The sequence below is a fragment of the Alligator mississippiensis genome, chromosome 7 (genome assembly GCF_030867095.1).
Source record: "Alligator mississippiensis isolate rAllMis1 chromosome 7, rAllMis1, whole genome shotgun sequence".
Lineage (NCBI taxonomy): Eukaryota > Metazoa > Chordata > Crocodylia > Alligatoridae > Alligator > Alligator mississippiensis.
The window spans coordinates 37,093,296-37,117,319 of NC_081830.1; the positions used below are offsets into that span (position 1 = coordinate 37,093,296).

The 24,024-nt window shown below is 43.2% G+C and overlaps 1 protein-coding gene and 1 long non-coding RNA gene across 11 annotated transcripts in view; one reads left to right on the forward strand and one right to left on the reverse strand.

Moving 5' to 3' along the window:
• Nucleotides 1-19,852, reverse strand: part of LOC102572947 (inhibitor of growth protein 5) — a 41,079-nt gene extending 21,227 nt beyond the window's left edge. For 4 of the 9 annotated variants that reach the window (XM_059730816.1, XM_059730814.1, XM_059730817.1 and 1 more), the window contains exons 1-7: nucleotides 19,732-19,835; nucleotides 18,491-18,562; nucleotides 17,616-17,782; nucleotides 11,995-12,106; nucleotides 10,153-10,246; nucleotides 8,894-9,029; nucleotides 8,655-8,716 (exon numbers count right to left, since the gene is read on the reverse strand). In XM_059730816.1, the coding sequence (XP_059586799.1) occupies nucleotides 8,655-8,716; nucleotides 8,894-9,029; nucleotides 10,153-10,246; nucleotides 11,995-12,106; nucleotides 17,616-17,782; nucleotides 18,491-18,562; nucleotides 19,732-19,825 (737 nt within the window). In that variant the 5' untranslated portion in view covers nucleotides 19,826-19,835. Of the gene's footprint in view, nucleotides 1-3,471; nucleotides 7,383-8,654; nucleotides 8,717-8,893; nucleotides 9,030-10,152; nucleotides 10,247-11,994; nucleotides 12,107-17,615; nucleotides 17,783-18,490; nucleotides 18,563-19,440; nucleotides 19,506-19,731 lie in introns of those variants that run through there. The other 5 variants (XM_059730820.1, XM_059730821.1, XM_014596933.3 and 2 more) reach the window with 4 other exon arrangements.
• Nucleotides 19,585-23,881, forward strand: LOC109286235 (uncharacterized). 2 transcript variants are annotated; one of them, XR_002094208.2, is made up of 3 exons: nucleotides 19,585-19,750; nucleotides 22,535-22,631; nucleotides 23,304-23,881. It is a non-coding gene; the product is annotated as an uncharacterized LOC109286235 (long non-coding RNA). The 2 variants fall into 2 exon arrangements; XR_009463428.1 differs by lacking the exon at nucleotides 19,585-19,750 and adding an exon at nucleotides 19,896-20,981.
• The last annotated feature ends 143 nt before the right edge of the window (nucleotides 23,882-24,024 follow it).

The following is a 24,024-nucleotide window of genomic DNA, read 5'->3' on the forward strand; positions in this document are numbered from 1 at the left end:
TGCTGCCTCTGCTCCCCCACTGCCAAATTTTTGGACCTGTGGGAAGCCCTCCAGACCGGATAACATGGCCCCATGCATCACACTGTGCTGGTGCACGGGATCACAGTGGTGGTTGGATCCAACGCATGGGGCTTAACTGGTGCACTGGAACCCACCCAATGCCATGCACCAACCCCATGTTGGATCCAGCCCACAGGCCAGAAGATTGAACACTGCTGAGATTGACTATTATCAAAGGATCTTAAAAAGATCTCATGTAGATGTTTCTCTCTTCCGTCATATTGTCTGCACTAAAGGTTTCCCTCACTTTATGCAGGTTCTGTGCGTGTGAATTTGCTCTTATGCGATGACCCTTTTTATACCAAAAATTCATTATATGTGGGGTAAATTCACTCTTATGAGATTGGTGTGGTAGAAGCCTGCAATCAGCTTTGTGCAGTGCATTGTGGGAGTGATGCACACCAAAATGTAGTCTGTGCGGATCTGTGCTCCTCGCTCGTCTGCAACACGTGTTTCTGTAGTTGCCATCCCCATTATAGTAACATTCACCACCACCCTGTGCTTGTGTGTACTGTCTGCTGTTGGTGAGTACCAAAATTGTCTTGTAAAGTGGTAGAAATGTGTCTGGGAGTCAGTACAGTCAAGGTCTTAGAACGCATCCCTATTTGTTACATTGTAAAGTGGGCTCCCTTTATGCGAATTTGAGTTATGCACCATTTTACAGGAATATATGTACAGCATAAAGCAAGGGAAACCTGTATTGTAGGTAGCTGTGCCCATTTTAAGACCTCTCCTTTACCTACCCTATCACCCCATTTCATTTTGAAAATTCTACAGGTGCCTGTGCTGAAAGCTGTTGAGTTTATAGTAGAAGAGCCTGTTACTTTTCTAAGAGTCAAGTCCCTACAGGAAAAGGTTTAGGATGTTACTTCTCAAGATCTTAATGTTCTTGCACATGAAGCTGACATCCTATACAAAGTTTTTAAAACACAGCTTCAAATGTTTACTGTACTTTTGTGATATGTAAATAACAAACGGTGAATGTGTTCAGGTATGTAGAAAAAACTCAATGTAATAAAATGTCTTAACTGATATTAGCATTTTGGAAGGAGAACTTGAGCATGATAAATCTAAATACTTACGAATTTGAGTGAATTTTTGTAACAACTAATTTCCCAATAGAGATAGCTATTCTCACAATCAAAAAAGTATTTTAGATCAGCACGTTTTGAAGTTTTCACCCTTAAAGTCTCTACTAGGGGAATGGCATGTAAAATATACTTTCAACTTTTGAAAGCTATACATGATTTTGAGGGATGAAACCTGGAAAAAAACTAGTTCTGTTTTTGTACATCAAAACAAGTGAGCTTTTTGGAGGATCAGAATGGGAAATTATTCTGTTAATAATAAGAGATTGTTTTGTCAATAGCTTCCTCCTTTTCTGATAATCCAATAAACCAAACTAATAAATTAATAGTCTCCTACCTTCTAGATAGGCTGATCCAGTTCCTCCACTAGGAGTGCATCTACATGTTGCCCTACAGTGATATTGTTACTGCACCGTGGTTTAGCACTTCCTTTTGGAAATACTAATGCACAGCACAGTAATGGTGCATGGTTATTTTTAGCTGCTACTTCGCTTTAATGGCGCACTATAATGGGAATGCACCACTATGGCGAAGTAGCTGCCAGTCATGTGTAGACGCATGTGATCGCTACAGCAACAGTGTGATGCGTAGATGAGGACTGGTTCACCTTTAGGTGGTCTGACGCTCCCTTCCTCTTTTATATGCCTACTTTTGCATAGTAAATCCATCGTGGAATGGGGATACAGACCACACAGAAAGTCCAAATTATACATTTTGAGCTCTGCTGGTATAGCTTGAAGTGTATGCCAGCAGATGCAACTGTAGGCCTGAAAAGCTGCTTTGGCATAATTGATGCCATTTTGTCTCCTTTTTTTGAATGGACATGAGCTGCAAGCAAAATGCACAAAGAGGCAACAGCACAAAAGTAGTGTAAACAACGGCTGTAGGCAAAACAAAATGTAGATGGCTGTAGAATGCAGGAAAACAAGATAGAATAAGAAAAGGCAAACAAAACCTAAGGATAGCTCAGTAGGGGAGAAGCAAGTTCAGAAAGAAACAAGCTGAAGGTGACAGAGGGTGACCAACTGATGAGGAAACAACCACTGTAAAAGGTAGCTGGTGAGGATCTACAGCATGACCATATGTAGAATACACAGAAGAAAGAGGACTGTAAAAGGGTATAAAGGCTAAGGAAACAACTTAAGTTTGGGGAGCTGTCACCAAGCCAGAAGAGACCATGCTGGTCAAAACTGCCGTGATGATCCCTGATCAGCCGAGTCATCGTGCATTGTTAGGACAGCCTATGTAAATATACCTTTACAGACCATTCAGGGTTTTGCTCATGTAGTGGTATCGCTTATGTGTTTAATAAATTTGAATTTGAGACTGGAATGGAGTCACTGATCATCACACCCATTCAGACCACCTCTTAATCAAACTTAAGTGTTCCTCCACTGGTTAGTCTTTATGTGCTCTACTGTTCCCTTCCTCTTATATATGTCTGACCTTGCACAGTAAATACATCATGGCATGGGGATACAAACTGCAGAAAGTCCAAGTTATACTTTTTGAGCTCTGCTGATATACATAAGGAGTGGTATATGCCAGCAGATGCAATGAAGCTGTTTGCCCATAGGAGGCACAAGAAGCTAGCCTATACAAACTAGCTCAAAACAAGGTAAGAACACTGCCTCAGGTTCTCCCACTTCACCTTTAGATGGAGATAAAGAGCTTTTCCTTAAATCCTGCCTGCAATAGGCCAGACAGGTCTGTGGTAGGCTAGATTCTCCTCTGCTTTGGACCCTGTGTGAAGTTATGCAAGTACAAAATGTTACTGTTATGATTTGATACCAATTCATGTACTCTGCACTCTGGAAAAGTTTGGGATTGTTTCTGTCGGAAAAGTAAGTAACTACTTTCATACAGGGCCTTACACACAGAAGCCACCATCTCCTAAGATAGTGACATATTAGGCAAGGAACAATTCAGGGAAGGGGACAGCCAGATACTGTTTCACAAGATGGCAGAGTTATGCTACTAGCCTCAAGGGCCACAGTGACATATTGAGTGTGGCAAACATACTGGCAACCACAATAGAAGTTAGTGAGTCCAACACAATCCTCACTCCATCACCACATTCTAGACAATGGATAAAACGTAGGGAACTTGCCACTCACATTTCAAATATATAAAGTAAGTCATGTTATAAAACCCTTTGTTAAATACAAAGGAACCAGAGCCAATGGTAAGCATTAGTCACAAGACCAAATCTTCAGCTGCAGGCATGTCCACCCACTATATTATTTGTGGCAGTATCTATATATGTTCCCTTTGTGCAAACTTAAATTTTATCCCAGACCCCTGACACAACGTCATCTCAGACTTTTTTTTCCCAAAAATACTTTATTTATAACAATATATCCATTATCTATAACATGATCCAAAAATACAGATATACATTTTAACTTTACATTATTTTTAATAAAAAGATTTATAACATTCTCTTCCATTTACAAAGGAAACATGGATCTAATTCCTTTGAAAATAAAGATACAATAAATCAGCTTAAAAGTTGCATCAACTCCAATTTGGATGAATTGTGATAAAGCTGAACACCACAAAATATGAAAGTGTTTGACAAAGCTTTTTTTGACAATCTTTAGTGGAACATTACTTTTAAATCTCTCATAGTTCTATTTATCCATCTCCACACAGATAATATACATTTAACACTGTACATTCAAAATTCGGAACGACTTGAATTCTTGTGACCAAAACTCATGGTTATTGATGTTCCTGTTTAAAATGGAGCCAAACAAACCCAAACTCAGAAATGGAGAACAGATATTCCTAAGTCTGTCAACTGATTATTAGAGTCTCTGTTTGTTATGATATGTTCAACATGGGACAGCTTTATTGCTCAGACTAACTCTGTTTTAACTCTCATGATCCAAGACACTTCAGAGGTTGTACTCTAAGGAAGGTATATATAACTGTGATCTCACCTACTATTTACAGTTCCCATCAGAGACATATTTTTCATCTTTAGGACAGATACAAGGTGCTAAACCCTATGTCTTTTGCTTCCTCAGGTAAAACAGAAAGCAAAACTTTTTCCAAACCCTAGGCACTCGGAGAAAAAAAAAAAATCACTAAAATAGTTTGCTGTCCTAAGTGACCAACTCTTCTGAGTTAACAGTAGTCAGTTCTGTGCTGATAAGTTATAGCTGCTCAAGTCTACAATGATGCTTATCCAGCAAGACCTCCACAGAGGTGCACAAGGTTTTGAGATTCAGTTTAATCAAAACACTTAAACTGTTGTAATTATTCCACTAAGGTTTTCTTCAAAGTTTTTTTTTAATAAAATGTCATCTACAATATTGTATGATTGGAAGGGGAAAAATGGAACCTGGAACATCATCAATATTACACGGTCTTCAGAACACAGTGACATTCCTACTTGAAATCCAGTGTAGCAGATTAACGAGGTACAGGTGTTACTCACTGGTTACTGTACTACACATTGATTCATGAGGTATCATGAAAAGATTTACTAAACAGGGGCAGGACCCTTAAAAGGACTAACTATAACCCCCAGTCAAACGTGCAACTGTGCTCTCTCCCCTTCCCCCTAGCAATCTGTTTCTAAGCTGCGTGCATGTATTCTTAGTATGTTCATTTTAAAATGCAAAAAAAAAAAAAAAAGACATTCCTGTAAACATACATATGACAACTTTGTGTATAATATGGAGTGATGTGACACAATAGGGACATGTACAACATCACAATTTAAGCTTCAAGACCCTGGAGATACATATATATGTTTTGTAGCTGATGTGATAAAAGTTAAGAGACCTTCACAAGAAAATCTACACTGATACCAAGAGGGCTTTTTTCTATGACAATTCTATCTGCTGTCTTCTACGAAGCTGCATGCACAGAGCATGAGGTGGGAAAGGAGAATCAATAAGAGCTGTGTTTGTATTCATCTTTTATAAAAATGTGAGTGAAAATGGCATCAGTCAATGTTCTTTCTGTAAAAGGATTAGCTTGTTTTTTGGCTTGCTCTTTTAAAGAAAACACTGGAATGGCTGATTGCAAAAGCCTGCCTTCTTCATTAAGATTTGTGGGTTTTTTAAGGCTGTGGACCCGGTTCTATTACACTGAAACCCCATGATGCCAATCCAGTGGTATATAATACAGCAGACATGGCCAGAGCACTGCTGTATTTTGGATATGCTTTACTGGCAAAGCAGTGCCCTGGGACAGTAATTTGTGGCTACAGGCAGTTGATTCCCAAAATATAGGAAATAAACTCCCCTCTGCTGCCTGCCCCAGCACTTCTTGAACCAAGCAGAACTCAACAAGAGGGGAAAAATGAGGAAATGTGTCTGTGACATTTCTTGTTCCTCCTCCTGGATTCCTTTCTCTTCCTTTCACTGCAGTGTATGACATGGCAACAATAGCAAGATTCACATTTTAGCTGTTAAACTGAAGGGCAGCTCATAAAAATTGAAGGTAGGCAAATTTCCAAACAAGAAGTTATTTTTATAAGCATCTCTGCTGTGGCTTCTGTTTCACTAGCAATGGTTTTGCAATGGACTCAGGTTAAAAATCAGAAAATATACCCATGTCGGTAAAATCAAAGGGCTCCATTTCGGCATTGCTGAAACATCACAGAAACCTATATATGTTCCCACAATGTTATTGTCTTTTTAAAGCTTTTTTTCTGATCATTTACCAAATGTGCAACACAGAGACATAAGGCAGGTACAGATACACCTTATAGAAATATAAGTAATGAAAATGGACCTCCATGCTACAGCATGAGGAAGTCAGACCCCACTCTCTTCATAACAACACTCTTTGTCTTCACAGTAAAGATCTTCAAGGATTTCTGAAGAAGGGCAGGAAGGGTGCAACTGTCTTGCTCTATTACTGTTACTAGCAACAACAGGACACTTCCTTTGATACTTGAACCTCTTTTTCTACATTGGACACACCCTTTATAGGAGGAGCTTGGAATTCAAACCAAAAGGGTAGATTCTTCTCTTACTGAGGCCAGTAGGGATGGGATCAAGTCAAAACATGGCAGTGCAAAGTTTAACAGAGATTATTCCAATAATAAAGGATGTACATCTTCACACACACACACATATATACATACACACACAAAGCATGCCTCACCAAAAATTAAACACTGTACTTGGCTTGGGGGGAAATAACACACTGGAAAGAGTTTGCTGGCCTGCAGATTGCCTTCACTACTATAAAACTGTGCAGAAAAACCCCCAGAAACAGACTTCGTGCCTAAATGAAGAAGCATACAGATTTCCCTTGCTTTATGCAGGTTCTGTATGTGCGAATTCGCTCTTATGCCATGACCCTTTTGATACCAAAAATTAGTTTTATGAAAGGTAAATTAACTCTTATGCGATCGATGTGGTGGAAGCCCGCAGTCAGCTGCTTTGTGCGGTGCATTGTGGGAGTGACATGCACCAAAATATAGCCTCCTGTATGGATTTGTGCTCCTCACTTGTCTGCGACGCGTTTCTGTAGCTGCCATCCCCATTATGGTAACATCCACCACCACCTTTTACTTGTGTGTACTGTCTGCTGTTGGTGAGTACCAAAATTGTTTTGTAAAGGTGGTAGAAATGGGTCTGGGCGTCAGTACAGTCAAGGTCTTGGAACATATTCCTATTTGTTACATTGTAAAGTGGGTTCCCTCGATGCAAATTAGAGTTATGTGATGTTTTCCAGGAATGCATGTACAACATAAAGCAAGGGAAACCTGTATTTCAGTTGTGCAGCTTACTTTCCTATAGAAATCCTTCATTTGCACTATGCAAAGCTCCATACCTGCCTTGCTTAGGTGGTCACAATGGATCATGCTGAAAGGTAACTCTCTGGTTCCCCTGAAACGCCTTGAGCAGTTTCACAGATTCCAATACAACAGCAGAAATTACAGCTGCTTGCTGCTCCAGGTACTTCATAGTAACACATTTTTTTCAGTGCTGTTTAAGCATTAACTTAAATAAAATCCCTGTGACAACTTCCCCACCCCCCCATCCTCCCTCCCTCCCTAAGTCATATTTGTATGAAACAACAAGAATTAAAACTGGCCATTGGACAATTAAATATCAAATAAGAACAAGGAAGGTAGGTCAAAAATATAATATTGCAACATGAAGGAAGGAATATATTAAATTCTTCTTCTCATCTTAGAGTATGTATTCCCCTCCCCTTCCTTATTTCTTTTTCTTCCTTTCCTGAACACAACGTGGGCAAAACCTAGGGACAGAAAAGTATAGTATTCATCTCCAAATGTTAAGGATGTTTAGCTAGGAGTCCTTCACTACTGAGAGGGTAGGAAAATAGTCAGCTGATTAACTCAATGAAGTAACCACCTGCATAGGCATCCAATTCATTTGTTGCTGATGTTCTAATATTATAGAACATAAGGGCAAAGGAAAGCATTTAATGGAGAAGGTGCAGAAAGTATGGCAACCAGCAAAGAAGCCACGGTGCTTCTTTGGAGTGAGGGGAGCAACATTAGGGATTCCTAAATCCATTAAGAATAATGGGAGTCTTTCCACCCATTTAGCTGAACTGTGCATCAGATTTTACATGTAGTCTTCCAGATAGTATTGTGTGTTTGTCCTCCAAGTTGGACACTTACATATAATACAACACACCCTACTATTAATGTACATACCATATCATTCAGTGCCTCCATGCCTTGAAAGCATCAGAGCATTGGTGCAAATCATATTTCACTTAGCCAGATTAACATGTTATTCTTGTGAAGTGCAGTTTTTAAATCCCTGTAATTCTAACCTCATTATGCATCCTTCCCCTCCCCACTATTTAGCAAGATATAATTTTTCAGTCAGGGTAATATATCTGCCAAGTGTAAAGCTTTACAGTAAAGCTGGTTTCAGTTTTCCAAACAAAAAGATGGGAGTTTTTCAAAGTATGAAAGATGTGTCCTTGCCAAAATTTGAATGGGTTTAGGAAAAAAAAAAGGTCGAGACAACTGCATAAGTCTAATTTGGAAAAAACCCGAAATCAGCCCAAAGGATGTACATCCTTAAATACTATAAACTCCCAAGGACAAGGGCAAAGTACAAACGCCCTCCTTAGTTTTAACTATAGCACTGCAGTAGCTATGTAGCAAATATATCCATCCTACATAGGAATTTGATGAATACACAGCTATATAAATACAAGCTGTTTTTTCTACCCTACTCGGACTTGGGTGAAATCCTGTAAACTCTTGCTCAAGCAGTATCTCCTTCAGGCCTTATTCTGTTCCTACTGCAATCTGAGAATCTGTGCTCCAACAGAAGCAATCTTTAGAAATGTAGTAATTTCCAGTTTTATCTTGTTTGTACACACAGATAAGATCCCTAAACACTACAGGCTAAAAACCTGCATGTTAGTAAAAGCACAGCTCATGTACTGAGGCAGGTCCAGATGACAGAATTTATTTTTCTTCGTGGTTGAGAAGAGAGAGGCAGAAGAGAATTAACAAGGAAAACCTTTGCCTTTGCTCTTACTTACCATTTTCCTTTTGGTTTTGTGGTAAGGTCCACACAAGCAAAATGAAACCACTCAATTGGACACTGCAAACCAGAGAGAAAGAAAACAGAAGAGAAAATTAGCGTACTTTAAACTAAAAATGAACGACCTAAAACTGCAGGTTTCACCCCACCCCCAATCAGATGTTGCTGTACTAGAAAGGCATGTGGGAAGCAGATTCTTGCTGTACATCCTGAAAACAAGCCACATCAGGCACTCACATCTGGGTTATCACAGCCAATCATTTCTCCGTAGGACACCTGGTGGCACAAGCAGTAGGTGGGCTCATTCGGATCCACTGGCATGTCTAGGACATCCGAAGGATGAACGGAGAGGATGGTATCAGCAAACTCAGATCTGTAGAAGGAGAAACACTACAGGGTATGAAGCGACAGTCAAATATTTGTGTTCACTTAAAACTCAATATTTAATTTAATTCTACCCAGGAGTTCAGCTTAAACTGTATCTTCATGAATAACAAATAAAGGCAACGTGGTGGTATAAGAAATATATCAGATATTAAAGCACCAAAAAGAATCTGAATAACTTGGAACATAGACAAAACCAAAGTGATCTGATGTTTTAAATGCAGAGAAAGGAAAAGAGAAGAATAAGTTATACCATACAACACAGTGAGTACTAACCTATAAAAAACAACTGCAGAGAAAGCCTACTTTTTTCACTAGTAACTTAAAAATAATTTCTGTCTGCAGTGTTTTGGAGTGGTTCTGGTTATAACAGCTAAGATTCCTACAACTGTTCATTTATTTAATATTACTCTATAATCAATGTTGCCCTTCTTGGAAAAATACCATTATAGACATTGACAGGAGCTGAGAAAGACTAACTTTTTAAGGGAAAAAAGTCTTAAGTAGTCAGAATATGCCATTTAAGAGTAGTCAATGAGAAAATGGAATTGTTCTGAAGTTAGCCCATTCAAAATATTCAAGTTGGCATTGTCCTTTTAATACACAGCACTTGAAAAATAGAGTGGAGATTCTTTCCTATTTGTTACAAAGGGCTAGATTAAATAACTCAAATCTATTTAAGATCTAGATCCATGATCTAGGATAGAAGGAATTTGGAAATGACTCCAAGATTTCTGAGTGATGCATTATTGTTCTTCAAAACTAGCTTGCACATTAGGGGACCTTTCCAATTAGTGGTAACTGATAGAAAAGGCCAAACCACAAAAAAGCAAAGTTTTTTGCTTCAAGTTTGCTAAAATCAGAGGCTACATTCCTGCCACCTTGGATACAGACACAGTTTCAGCTACTTTAACTCCTTGCACAGCACAGAAACACTTAATACTATAAAGATCCCTCCACATTGGAGACAAGGGGAAAAACGAAGAGAAGGCAGAGTTAGTACTCTTCAGATGGGAGAGTTACAAAAAGGCCTAGAGAGTTTGGCTTGGCATTCCATGAACTGCAAAAACTTTCCCATAAACTCACTAAGCTTGCAGCTGTTTGTCTCTTACCCTCCTTTCAGCTTCTTTTTCTTTGGAGTATCTTCTTCAGATGTTCGCCTACCACGACCTCGGGAGCCTCTCTTGTCCTTCTGACTTCGCCCCTCTGAAAGACAGCATTATTACAAATTAGTTAGATTTCAGATCAAGTATCGACTGTTTTATATTTTTTCCTGGATGCTCGTATTACTTTAAGGACTTTTAAATAATACAGTATACAAATAAGGCCCTTTTGATATAGAAAATGTGTATAGTATGCAAATAATGTCACATGCAGAATGCCAAATTCTGCTCCAGTTGGCAACTAGAGTAGTTGAACAACGTAAGTCAATATATTTGCACAGGGTGTAAACCACAGAATCTGGCCTGTTACTGTATATTGAAAACCATCTAGTTAACCCAGTGAGTGTCAACCGTGGTTCCATGGCACCCTGGGGGGGCCCTTGAAATCCTTTCAAGTGTGCAACACACAATGTTAGCACTGTTAGATGTACAAATATGATTCACAAGATAAACCAGAGATTTCAAAGAGAAACCCATAGGGGTTCTCATAGAACAGTCTGTCCTGTTGTGGTCTTTCTGAGTTCTTTGCAAAAAAATAATTACTCTATTATTTTTCTGTAGTCAAAACAAAAGTGCTGGCAGATGCCTCAAGTCTAGTGAGGGGTGCCTCAAATACAAAAAGTTTAAGAACCATAGAGTCAATGCTTCTAAAATTTACTCAAGTCTTCCCATCAAAGGGCTACTATGCATGCTAGTTGAGAAGCAAGATACCGCTGCCTCTACTACCAGCTTAAGTACATCCCTCAGAGCCATACTGTTATCAAGTTAAAGGCACAAACTAGCCGTACACTGTTCATTGCTTCTGTATTTTATTTGACTTTTTGCTACATAAAATTTCTTATCCAAGTTAAGAAGACTGGTTTCCTTTAACTCTTCAAGTTCACTACTGTTGCCAGTTTCAACTGGACCCTTAATATTATTTAACTTATGCTTTTTCTTTCTAATTCATATTTTTTCTTAAAAAGCAAATCATCCTTTTCCCCTAAAAGGGCTTATACCTCTCAATGTAAGACAAACCAGAAGTGAAGTTTCCTCAACCCAAAGTAGATTAAAAGATTTAAAAGCTATGGATGATGGGTGCAGATTCTTCCCACTGCAGCCCCACTTTGCCTTTAGCCTGTTTTTAATCAGTGAGAGAAGGGGCCATACCTCAGGATATATCAGGTGGTAAGGGGGTTCTTGACTATTTGTTGTCAGTGGTGACGAGTAGGGAGCACACAGGGGTGCACATGCACCCCCTGAGAACACTAGTGCACCCCCTCACAGCAGCGTTCCCCACTTAGGCAGCAGGCAGGGGGGACAGACAGGAGAGCTGGTGCTCCCCCGAGTGCCAGCAAGGGAGTGGGGCACCAGGAGAAGTGCCGCTGGCACTTCTGGGCACATCCCTCGCCCTTCCGGGCGTGCCACTGGCACTTCCGGACAACATACCCTCTTAGAGCCAGCTTAGAGGGAACACTACTTCTGGGTCAGCGTGCGTGACTGGCCGTGGGGGAAGCCCCCGGTCGGCACCAACTGCCTGCTGGGGGGTCAGGTGCCCTCCCAACTTAGGAGGCACCAGTCGCCCATTTTCTTTGTTACTCTGCCCAAGTGAGCAGTGATGCCTACGACAAGATTGCCTAAACCTCAGAAGAGCATTAACAAAAACAGCGCACACTAAAATTTAAGAGGCAAAATTCTCCCTTTCCTTCATCCAGGGCCACCTGCAACGCATGAGACAGATGCACTGCACAACAAGGTTTTCCAGCGCTGAGCGAGACAGCCCTGGTCACAATACAAATGAAACTCACATACTTTTCAGGCCCCGTCCTCCAGGGCTCTCAAAGTCACTGGCTTCCAGCTTATCCTTCAGATCTGCTTCGAATCGGGCCAAGTCTGCATCCAGCCGTCGAATATGTTTATCCACCTGCAAAGAACAAACCATACAGTTGAAAGCAAAACCAGAGGAACCTGGCATCTCTACAGCTATTCTAACTCGTGAAAATCTAGCAGTCCAATGCAAGCTAAAGCAGCTCAGCCCTACTAAAGAGATCCTTCTTCGGGTTGCTGTTTAGTAGAGGTGCACCGATACATCAGTCCGATATAGGATCAACACCGATATAAAGAAAATTGACTGTAGGAATTCAGCCTGATATGTCTCGTAATTTGGCCAATAAATGCCCCTGCATGCACACAGCTGCAGCACAGCATACAGGCAGTGAGGAGCAGCTTAGAGAGTTGCATGCAGCTAGCAAGTCTGTTGTGGTGGAAGGGGAGAGAGGCGTGGGGGAATAGATCAATGCCCCCCCGCGGTGAGGGAGGGAGTGGGGCAGGGGCAGGGGCTGGGGTAGGTGCTGCCCAGCTGGGCAGGTGTGGGGCATGAGACAGAGCCGCAGTTCATCTGGGGATGCGGGGAGCAGCTCCCGCTGCTGTGTGCACCTGGGGAGAACATGGGGGGAGGGGAAGGGGTGCTCCTGGATCTGCTCAATGTGGGGCAGGGCAGGCTGCAGCTGAAGGCTGGGGACTGCGCCAGGCTCTTCCTGGCAGTGGGGAAGGAAGGGGGTCTGCAGCCACTCCAAATCCTCCCTCCTAGCACCACCGTCGCCCGCTTCAAGCACAGCGCAGCTCAGACCCCACCCCCACCCACTAGGAAGAGCCCAGCATGGCCCCTGGCCCCAGCCTGCAGCTGCAGCCTGCCCTGTCCCACGCAGACCCAGGGGCACATGCTCCCTCCCCCCCCATGCCCTCCTGGGATGCAAGCAGTGGCAGGGGCCACTCCCCACCTGTGCCCCCCAAATGATCCGTGGCTCCATCCTGCACCCCGACCCTGGCTGGGCAACACCTACCCCAACACTACTCCCTCCCTCACCACAGGAGGCACTGAACTGTCTCCCCCCCACGCCCCTTCTCTCCCCCCTCCTCTTCCATCACAACAGACTTACCAGCTGGATGCAGCTGGATGGGAAATCGGATCGGTATCGGCCGATAAGCCTTCTTAAAAAGAAGCTATTGGTATCGCCTCCCAAAATCTCTATCAGTGCACCCCTACTCTTTAATCATATTTTAATCCAGATTCCATTTCTAAATCTATCAAGAGATTTATAACTATGTTACAGACCTATAGATAGTCCTAAGCACAACCACAGAAGGTGCTGTACAGACTGCTGTAAGTCTTAGCTAAAATTTGCCTTTGGGCCTGCTGAACTTTATAACTGTGGGCATAGGCTGCCACAGAATTCAGGATCCTTTGGCCCCACTAGGTCTTTTGGCCCTTGGCCATCAGTGACAAGCATGGCCCATTACATTTTCTTAAAAGCAAGCCCCAAACTCTGGTCACATGGTCAGCTTTATGGCTGCTTCAATATAAGATATTTGGCAAATTTCTGCTGTACCTGCTGCTTCTCCCCCCCCAGAAGACAAGAGTTCTTAGCAAGCTACACTGGTCAAATAAAAACAGATATTAGTATTATTAGTTACAATAACTGTAGAATAGTAATGTTGTCAAGGCAGATGCTATCACCAATGAGGTCAAGGCAGATGCTATCAATGTTGTTATCTGACTCCTTTACAGTTGTTAATGGGTTAGGTGACACCAGTCACGTCAGGTTCCCTCAGTTTGGCTGGCCTGTGCGTGCACTCGTGTGCTGTTGGAATACCATCCATGATGCTGGGCCCATAACAACCACACTGTTAGAAGGAAACTGCAGACTTCAGTTTTTGGTGACAAAGAATTTGGCCAGATTTACAGTCCACAAACAAGCTGGTACACGGTGCTAGCTGGCTCAGTTGCAAATCTAGCATGGACGTGAACATAACCCCTAAGCCAGACACAAAGCATGAAGAGTTTGAGGACCCTTTTTTAAACAACAATCAAAACTTTGCATTTACAGCAGACACATCCTAGTTCTCACAGATTACTAAAACACCTTTAGCTGACATCATCCACATTGTAATACTTACCAGTTAGTGAGCCCTTGCCACCAGACAGTGACACCTGTCTGCCAGGTCACTCTGATCTTTGTTTTGGTGTCCTGTGATGGTCTTAATTTACTCTTTGTTGACTTTGGAGCCTTTCTGTTGACCTTCTAAGACTAATGAGCTACTTTCCAAGCACTTCTGTGCACCTGTATATAGTATGCCGAGTTTCATATTCACTGGGGCCATTCATTCATCAGTTCATATTATCTGGAACTCTGTATGATTTGCATATGTATCGATCAATTGTTGCATTAATCCATATTCCAACAAATAACACGTTTCTAGTAGCTTATTGTACTTTTCCTAACTTTTAGGATAACATGGATCTGATTCTAACTCTTTGGATTCTGATCCTGAAAAAAATACTGCACTGACTGTGAGAGGGAAACAAAAGACGGTCTGCAGAATTTTCAAAACAGAAGCTGCAATCTTTATGCAAATTTATTGTTGTGAAAATAGATATTTAGCAACAGCAGGCAGACAAATCAAATTGGCTGGGTGGAAACAGTAGCTATGGACAGAAGCAGAGAAAGGTACTGAAACTGCTAGCTGGGGGGCAGGACTCAAAAGCAAAAAGCAGCATCAGGCATGATCCACACACAGTCACACCACTAACATTTAATCTTCAGTTAAACTGGCATAACTGCTGTGTTGAGACAAGCTCTAACAGACACATTCACACCACCTGCATCACAGCCAGGAGTCTTGGAACACAAGAAGGGAACAAGGCCTAAGGATAATTCTACTGAGAATCTCAGAGCATTTTCTTTCACAGCAGCCATGAGACTGAATGCGACTTGGGCACTGCCCCAAATAGTGTTCCATATCTGCTTGGGGCTACCAGGTCTCTACAGCAACAATTTCCAAACCCAGTTTGTTCCTGTATGATTGAGAAGGTGGACATTAGAGAAGAAGTGATAAATTGGAGAAGAAAAATATACTGTAGAGAAACAGTGAGGAGAAGAAGTGAGAGAGAGGAAAGGAAAGAAGGTAGAGGGCCCAAAAAGGGAAAGAGCGAGGGGGGGAGTAAAGGAACATAAGATGAGAGAAAAGGAAAAGGACTCTGAAGATGACTCAGACAGGTAAATGATGGAACAAGATCAGAAAAGAAAATATGATACCTCTCACTTTTATAAGCAGGGTTCACTGACCAACATTTAGTAAATGTATGCTAAACAAGTATCATTGGTATTAGCAGAACAAATCATTGACCATACTTTTTGACATATGTACTATTCAGTGAAGATTAACAAAATCACTGACTAACATAATCAAACAATAGTCATTTTTTCTGCTCAGTGTCTTGATCTCTTGATCTAGTGCTAATGCCACATTTAAAATGCATTAAATAGAAAATCTCTTAGTGGCATTCCAGTCACAGGGCTATGGTTTAAGCAGCACCACTTTTGTAATGTAGGGATGTTGTGGCTCAGATTTTTTTTTCACTCTATCTTGTATGCTTAATCTTTGAACTGGTAGCTATCAGCTTTTCAAGCCGTGCACCCTGTCCATTACTTTTTTTTCTGTGGGGCCCTGTCTGCAGTAAAGGGCACTGCCACCAGACATCACTGCTGCTTCTATTCTCTGCCTGGCTCATTCTGCATTTTCTCTCCTGACAAAGAATGTCAGTCATAACAGCAATCTTCATTCTGCTTGGCAAGTCTATGAGATAAAATATGCAGAGAGATCAGAAACACTCAAAAGGGATTTAAAAAAAACTATATACAATGGTATGGTTGACCAGGGTCCTCTACAAGAACAGAGGAAAGAGTGAAAAGCTATCTCCTCAGTAACCAGAAAGTCTCTCCTCCTCACTTGCTCAACAGTCAATGGTAGCAAGGGGAATAATTTTGTGTCCTGGTTGCAATTTAGAGAAAAGGGCACTGGCATGAATTTATTGCCATCCGCCACTTGGGAACCAAAATAACTGAAGGTATTTTCCCTTATTTCTTAATGTTCACTAGACTGTTTTAACTGGTCTTTTGATGCAAAACCAACAGATGCAACAAAAACAGCTAGACAAATAACAGGGATCATTTTCAAGCTACCAGTACCATTACATAATAGATAAGAAGAACTGAGGGGACCAAAAAAAAAAAAAATCACAAAAGCAACTACTGACAGATGCAGTGCACTTGCTTAAGCTGTAATCACAATGGAAGCTCACTCAACACAAAAGATAGTCGCAAATAAGAAAAAAAACAAAACAGGTTTCATGGTAGGACAGTGCTAAACAGAAGAGTTCAGACTCCAATGCTGTCTATCCATGAGACAGAAAAGCCAAATACTGATACGGTGTATTCCATTTAAGTACATGTCATGACCCAAAGGGTATGATTTTGCGTGTGCTTCGGCACTGCAGAATTATTTCCCGCCATATGGAGCTTTCTTTGCACGGTGCAATTCTCAGTTGCGTAGAGAAAACCCCAGTGCAAAGGAGTTCCTGCCACCCGTATGTAAATTTGTTTCCCACTATTGGCTGTTTCTAAATTATTCCCACGTGGCGGCAAGCGATTGGCTTGCTAGCCATATAAGAGGCTTGAGCAGTTTCCGCCCAAGTTGGAGGACTTCACATCCATCTCGTGAAGAACTCTAAGCGTACTGTGGAGCCTAACAAACTCCACGTGTGCCTTAGAGGAGGATACAGGGGCCTAATCAACCTCTAGCCTCTCCCCGTCGCCGCACGATCCCTCGACGTACTCTACCCTGCGTGCTCGTGGAGAGTCACCTTTCGGACTCTCATTTCGGTCATTCCACGGAGCCTAGCAAACTCTGTGAGTGGTATCCAGAGCTCTGTTCGTGTTCGTTTAGCGGAGCCTAGCAAACTCAGCTCGTGTGTCTTTGGTGGAGCCTAGCAAACTCCACTTGTGTTTGTCTGTAACTGCAACTCAAGAAATTTTTTTCCTGCCTGCACTGCGACCACCTACGGTGTAAGTAAAACAATCTTTAATCAACCTCAACGCATCAGTACCTAATTCTAGTTCGCTGTGCCGACCTTTTCACCGGCCCACGTGCCCGGGCTGCTGGCCACAGCCCCTCGGCCCCGACAGTACATACCCTTGAGACTGAACAGGGCTGTTTTTCCACTATGTAAAATGCACTTATCCAAACCCAATGTAAGCAAGCAGTGCACAGTAAGTACACAGTGCTATGGTATTAACAGCCTGGAACTGACAAGGTCCTTTCAATTTCAAAGCTTCTAGTAGTCAATGTCAAGGATGCTATTAGGAACCTTGAAAATCAGGAGAGAAAATAGTCATGATCCTGTCATTTTCAAGGCTTCTAATGCCAACCCTTTAATGGCTGCTTCCCCCTCACTGTGCCTGGCACAGTTCAACTGAGTACTTCCAGGGGTAGGTAGAACCTATTATAAAAACAAACTTACAGCCCCCTCGCAGCCAGATCTCTTTTGCAAGTCTCTCACATGCAATCACAGCATGCAGTTACTTAATTCTCACCATCTCGTAGGTCTGCATGGCCAGCTGCACTTTGTCATCACTATACTCTTTACATTTGCTGTAAGCATTCTGAATCTTCTTGATGTGCTCTACTCGCTGCTCTGGCAACATGCTCTTCACTGATGCAATGTATTCCGCTGCAAGACTGTCAATTTCGGCTTTCTTATCTGCAAAGCAAATAGACATCATGTATAAAAAATCTGACTGCACACATGCAATACATTTTCTCTGTTTCTCTCTAGTACTTACATAGTTCCTACTGCCAAAGTCTCAGAGCCCCTCACAATCTGTAACGTACAAGGGTGAGTAGGAAGTAATGCCTCCTAATTTTTATCTCCCAAGCACATCATGGGCATGGAGGGTATCACATGACAAAGGGAGTGTTGATAAACATTATTATAGAGACGGATACTATAAGCAACTATTAATATGTTACTCCTGAAAGCTTAATATTGCCACTGTATCTATCATAGAAGTCAAATGTTATGGAGTAATAAAACCAAAAGATTAAGAAATAAAATCTCTCCAGCCATCTGAAATTATACACTTCTACTGTTGCTTTAGTATAAGACAATTTGACTACACATGACTATTATAAACATTTACTGGCTTGATTTGTTGCCTGATGCTTGAAAACGATTCCTTTGGGAAGTAAAGTTCTCCCTAGAGAATACAGTTCATACAGTAGAAGTATGAACGTGTTGGCATCTGTACCTTTACTGCACAGATGTATCCTTTTCCAGTATTAAGACTTCATTCTTCCATGTTTTTCCCCTCCAAGGCAAGCCCACCCTGCCCTCCACCCCACAAAGATTTGGGTTTTTTTCCTTCAGATGAAGGTTATTTATTCTGTTTATGGGAATACCTGAACACACCTTCTGTTCTCTGATCCAATTCACGCATCAACTGAAAGTTTCTTTGCAGTTCACAGGGGAGGTTTTCAATACCTGAAATACAAAAGCAGAGGCTGCGGTTCATTCTCCTTTCCAAAGCATAACAGTTACTACCCATTGGGCACGTCTGCACGTTCATTAATGTGCTTTAGGTAACACACATTAAATCTAGTACCTCCATTATGAAGTACTAGAAAAATGTGCATTTGCATTAGTCTATTTAAATGCTTATTAGCAAAAGAACATGTTTTTTTTGTGACACTTTAATGCTAAAATAGACTAATATGCATTAACACATGTAGACACACCCAATGACAGCTAGTCATGAAGATGACTAGCCACAACTATAATAACATTTAGAGTATGACTTTTTCCTATGGAAAATTTTCATACTCTTCTCTGCAGCCAAGTCACAAATGGTGCAAAGCGCATGTGCCAAATGCCTGTACAAGGCACTATTTCTACACCACGTCAATGTCAGGCTACCAGCCTATGCTTTGCATCTGCAATTCCCTGGAGACAAATATTCTCTATAAAGGGACATAAAGCTCCAGCTCCCACAGGTGCCAGCAGTGATTCTCAAGAGGGGTAAAAGAAGATCCTTCCAGGGGTGCCACTCAGAGGTGCCACTTGTATTTTTACAGGGGCAGGGTGTTGGGGAACTAAGTTGATGGACATGTGTAAAGTTTTACACATTTTAGGTGACAGCCCTTGTTCCGAGGGGAACCAGGGCCCCATGTAGTTGGCACCCGTGGTGCCACGGGCAGGTTAAACAAGCCGCAGTGCTTGTGTCTGGAAGACCTGTAACAGCCCAGCCTGTTGCGAGGAGCTGTCAGGACGCGCCAGCTGCAGCTGTCCAGGGCCCAGACTAGCACCGCCCCCGGGGCCGGACAGAGAACACCGCTCCCCCCCCGCGGGGAGGAGGCAAGCACCTGCTTCGGCCTGCGGGCTGGAGAGCGGCCCCGCCCCGGCGCACTCCGATGACATAATACGCGCCCCTCGCGCACAAGGTGGCGCGCCGCGTGACGCATGAGGCCGCGCCCCCGCCCTGCCTGGTGACGCACTTGCAATTCCCGCGGCAGCGGCGGCGCTCGGCGGCCCTGGGCGGGCGGGCGGCACCACCCTCTCCGTCCCCGCCGCCGCCGCCGCCGCCGCCCGCGGCCACCCCGCGCCGGCCCAGCGCCCCCTGCTCCACCGCGGGTGGTGCTGGGCCCCGCACTCACTGTCCAGATAGTGCTCCAGGTACATGGCCGTCGCCATCTTGTGCCCGCTCCCCGCCCCCGCCGCGCCGTCGCCCGCCGCCGCCCGGGCCCGCATGACACGGGCCGCGGCCCCGGCCTCGTTCCATATTCATGAGCTGCCCGCCGCTGATTGGCCGCCGGGGACGTATTCATAGGGGGCGGGGCCGCCGGGCGGGGGTGGGGCCGCGCGACCTGCTCCTAGCGCCCCGGGCGGGGGAGGCTCCGCGTAACTTGCGGTCGCGCCCCTCCCCCTCCCGTCGTCTGCTGGGCGCTGTGACCTGCCCCCGCTCCGCGTGGGTGTGTTACGCCCCCACGTGTGACACCCCCCCCTCAGCCTGAAGCGCACTCACATGCACGGGTGTGCGCTTTGTATGCCCCTTGTCATGCACACACACCCCCATCGGTCTGGAGTGTGTGTGTTATATCCCCTCAGCCAGTCACACACCCACCCCCTGAGCGTGTCTGTGTGTGTCACAACCCCCCACCCAGCGAGTCACGCACAAGACCCCCCCACCCCCCAGCCTGCAGAGAGAGGGTGTGTGCACTATACGCCCCCTCACCTAGCCAGTCACCCCCTCCTCGTCCCCTCTAGGCTAGGGGATGGGTCTGTGTCATGCCCCGCACACCCAGTCAGTCATACCCCGCCTTCCTTAGCCTGGCGCAGGGCCAGGGTCTCGTGCGCACACACCCTGACAAGTGTGGGATAGTGGTCTATATGCAGTCACATTTAGGGCGGGAGCTCTGTCACATGCACACTTTTCAGGGGCAGTGTCACAGCCCTGCCGCCGTCTTTGGAAATGGCAGCTGCTCCCGGGGTTCAGGGGCTCCTGCTATGGGGTTCTCGGCCAGGGGCCCTTGAGATCCTTTCAGGAGTGATGTGAGGTAGCATACGATGTTAGCACCAATAGGTGTGTAGACATGATTCTCAGAAGAAACCTGGAGATTTCCAATGAGAATCCAGAGTGTTAAAAGCATTCTGACCCCCTGTGGTCTTTGAGTTGTTTGCAACAGAGGAATTGCTCTATTATTTTTCTTCAAGTGGAAAGCAATAGCTAACATTTTTTGAGACGTGCCTTGAGTCTGTCAAGAGTTGTCTTGAGTCTAAAAAGGTTGAGAACCACTGCTCTAATGTGTGCACACTTTCTTTGCCTCAGCAGGGAGCGGTTATTCTTGCTTCACTCCGGGGCAGTGCTAGTGCCCCTCACCCCTACACTGCCAGCCCGCCGGACAGGGTTAGTGGCAATCACACATACTTTGGTCTGAGACAGTGGCAGTATCTTTGTCACATTCAGACACAACAATTTGCATGGGACAGTGGTAGTGTCATGCATATGAGACTGGGGCAGTGGCAGTGTCTCAAATCCACCTAGCCCTTACATTGGTCAGAGACAATGCCCTGCTGCCTCTGTCCTCCCTCCTTACTAGCCTGGGGTAGGATCATTGTCTCACATCCATGGAAGCATTTTACTTACCTTGTAAAGCTAGTAAGCACTCAGATACATTTGATGTGCTGGGGAGAGGTCAACATCAGTTTTGCAAAGAAAAATTATCTTAGAAATCTCTAGAGTATTTTGAGGGTGTCAATATGCATATGGATAAGGGGGAGCCAATTGATAACTGGAAGTGAAACAAAGTTTAGTTGAAGTTTCAGACAGCTGTCAACAAAATCACATGCCTAAAGCTCTTAAAGCAACTAAGCTATCATGAGATAAGAGGGAAGATCCTTCCATTGATTGAACATTGGTCAAAAGATAGAAAACAAATAAATGGCAATTTTTCACAATGGAGGAAGGTGAACAATGGTGTCCCCCAGGGATCTGAGTGATTCAACATATTTATAAATTATATGAAAAAGGAAATAGTGAAGCAGCAAAGTTTGCAAATGATAGAAAATTATTTGAGGTGATCAATTCCAACAGTGTTACAGAACAATTTTCCAACACTGAATAGGCAACAAAATGGCAGATGAAACTGAACATTGATAAGGATAAAGAAATGCAGGTGGGAAAGAATAACTGTAACTATATATACTCAGCAATTCTCTAAATATCAATCCAATGTTCAGCAAGGGTCAAATGGTAACTTACACATTAGAAATTGCTAGGAAATAATTTGAAAACAAAACAGAAGTCAACATTATAGACATTTACAGTGCACCTGTATCTCAGGTACTGTGTGTAGTTCTGGTCACCCCCTCTCAAAAAGGATATAGTACAACTATAAAAAGTACAGAGACAATCTGGAGTATGGAATAGTGTTCATACAGGGAGAGATTGGAAAGTCTGGGACTCTTCAACTTAGAAAAGTGATGACTGATGCAGGAGCTGTGATAGACTGAGGTTGATAAAATTGTGAATGGTGTGGAAAAAGGGAATAAGGTATATTGCTGTTTTATATGTCTCATAATGAAGAACTGGGGGGCAGAAGGATCAGGTAGCAGGTTTAGAACAAACATAAGAAGGTACTTTTTCTCACAGAGCATAATTCCTATGTGAAACTCTCTGCTACAGGATTTTGTGAAAGTCAGCAGTATAACTGGGTTAAAAAAGGCAGTAGACAAATTAATCAAGACAGGTCCTCCAAGGACTACTAAACACATTAGTGTAACCTACCTCTGGTGGCCAAGAGAATATGGGATGGCTGATATGTGCCTGTTCCTAATATTCTTCCTCTAAGGCAGTGTTTTTCAACCTGTGTCTAAGGGGTCCATGAAAGATGACTATGATTAATCAAAAGTTCATGAATACCCACATCTACAATTCACCTCCATTTGAAATTTCCAAAGGGCTCTGCACCTCCATTCAGAATGTTTTAGGGGTCTACAAATGAAGAAAAGTTGAAAACCACTGCTCTAAGCTAGCCACTTCTTCCTACTATTGGAGGTAAGATACTAGACTAGAGAGACTTTTGTATAACCCAATATGGCATTTTTTATGTTCTAAGCTCCCCACCCAGCCAATATAGAGTAGGTACCATATTTCAGATACTTTTCTACCCCCTAAATCTTAAACTCTGTAGCTTGTTCTGGTTTTTGATAAATTGCATAGCATCATGAGGTAATGGCAAAGTTCCTGTCAGAAGGTGGGGTAGATTTGCACCTTTATAGACTACCTAAATCAGAAATGCATAAGCTTTTGTAAGCAGAAATCTTACTTTATCAGGTGCTGTGAAGGAATTGCAGGAAGGAGATTTGCTAAATAGCAGTGATTAGAAAAGAAAGGGTAGGGAAGGGAGGAGGGAAAAGGGGGTGGGCACTGCTGAGGGAGGCAAGGTGGGCTGGAGAGAGAAAAACAAAGCGTTTAACCCACGGAGGGACATAGGGGTTATAAAACTAATCCAGGTAGTGGGGTAAGGATCTGTAGCCTGTTTAGACAATACAGTTCAGTCTGTTGGTGATTTCTTGTTCTGCAGTTCTCTGTTCAAGTTTGTTTTTAAGTTTTTTTGTCTAAGAACAGCTGCTCTGAGGTCAGTGATGGAACATCCAGGGAGGTTAAAGTGTCTGCCACAGGCTTGTCCGTCTTTCTGGTTTTAATGGCTGACCCGTTTTCATGCAGGTGCTAATTAATCTTCGTGCTGCACTAGCAAAAAGAGGTGTGAACCTGATGGATTTGTCTCTGGGGAAAGAGGGAGTCTTCAGATCACTGTATGTAGTGTCTCTACACCACACCTACAATGACCAATGCTGCTGGGAGCACCTAAAGACATTCCCAAGGACATAGCATGGCAGGAGTGTGGCTGTACACTGCCTTTGCCCTTTCTTGCATCCAGAGCTGAACTCAGGTTGGGCACAGTGATGTATCCAGCCAGTGACGCCTGTTGTGTTCCTGTACAAAGGGATGAATACCCTGCATTCACTGCCTCAGTGGAAGCAGTCTCTAGAATTGATCCAACTGTAAAGATTCACTAACCAATATCTTCTGTTGGCTACTGTCTGTTTTCTTCTAATCCATATATTTTGGGAATTAAGACATGAGATGGGTCCCAAAAGTATCGTCCCTTTGGTTGACCAGTAATATTGCTTCCCTGTACAAAATTAAAAACATGACAAAATTAGGAGCTATATCTTCTGGCCATTTTGATATAAATATTCTGTGGCATCTGCTCTGCAATATGATAAAGTATTAAAGACTTGTGTTTTTGTCCTCCAATTCTGTAGATTCTGCCAAATACTCCAAGGTTAAAAAGAGAGGACTGATTTACCTCAGGGCTGATTGTCACTGGTTTAGATTCCCAACAAAAGAGGAGGGGAGGGGTAAAATAGGGATTTACAAATGC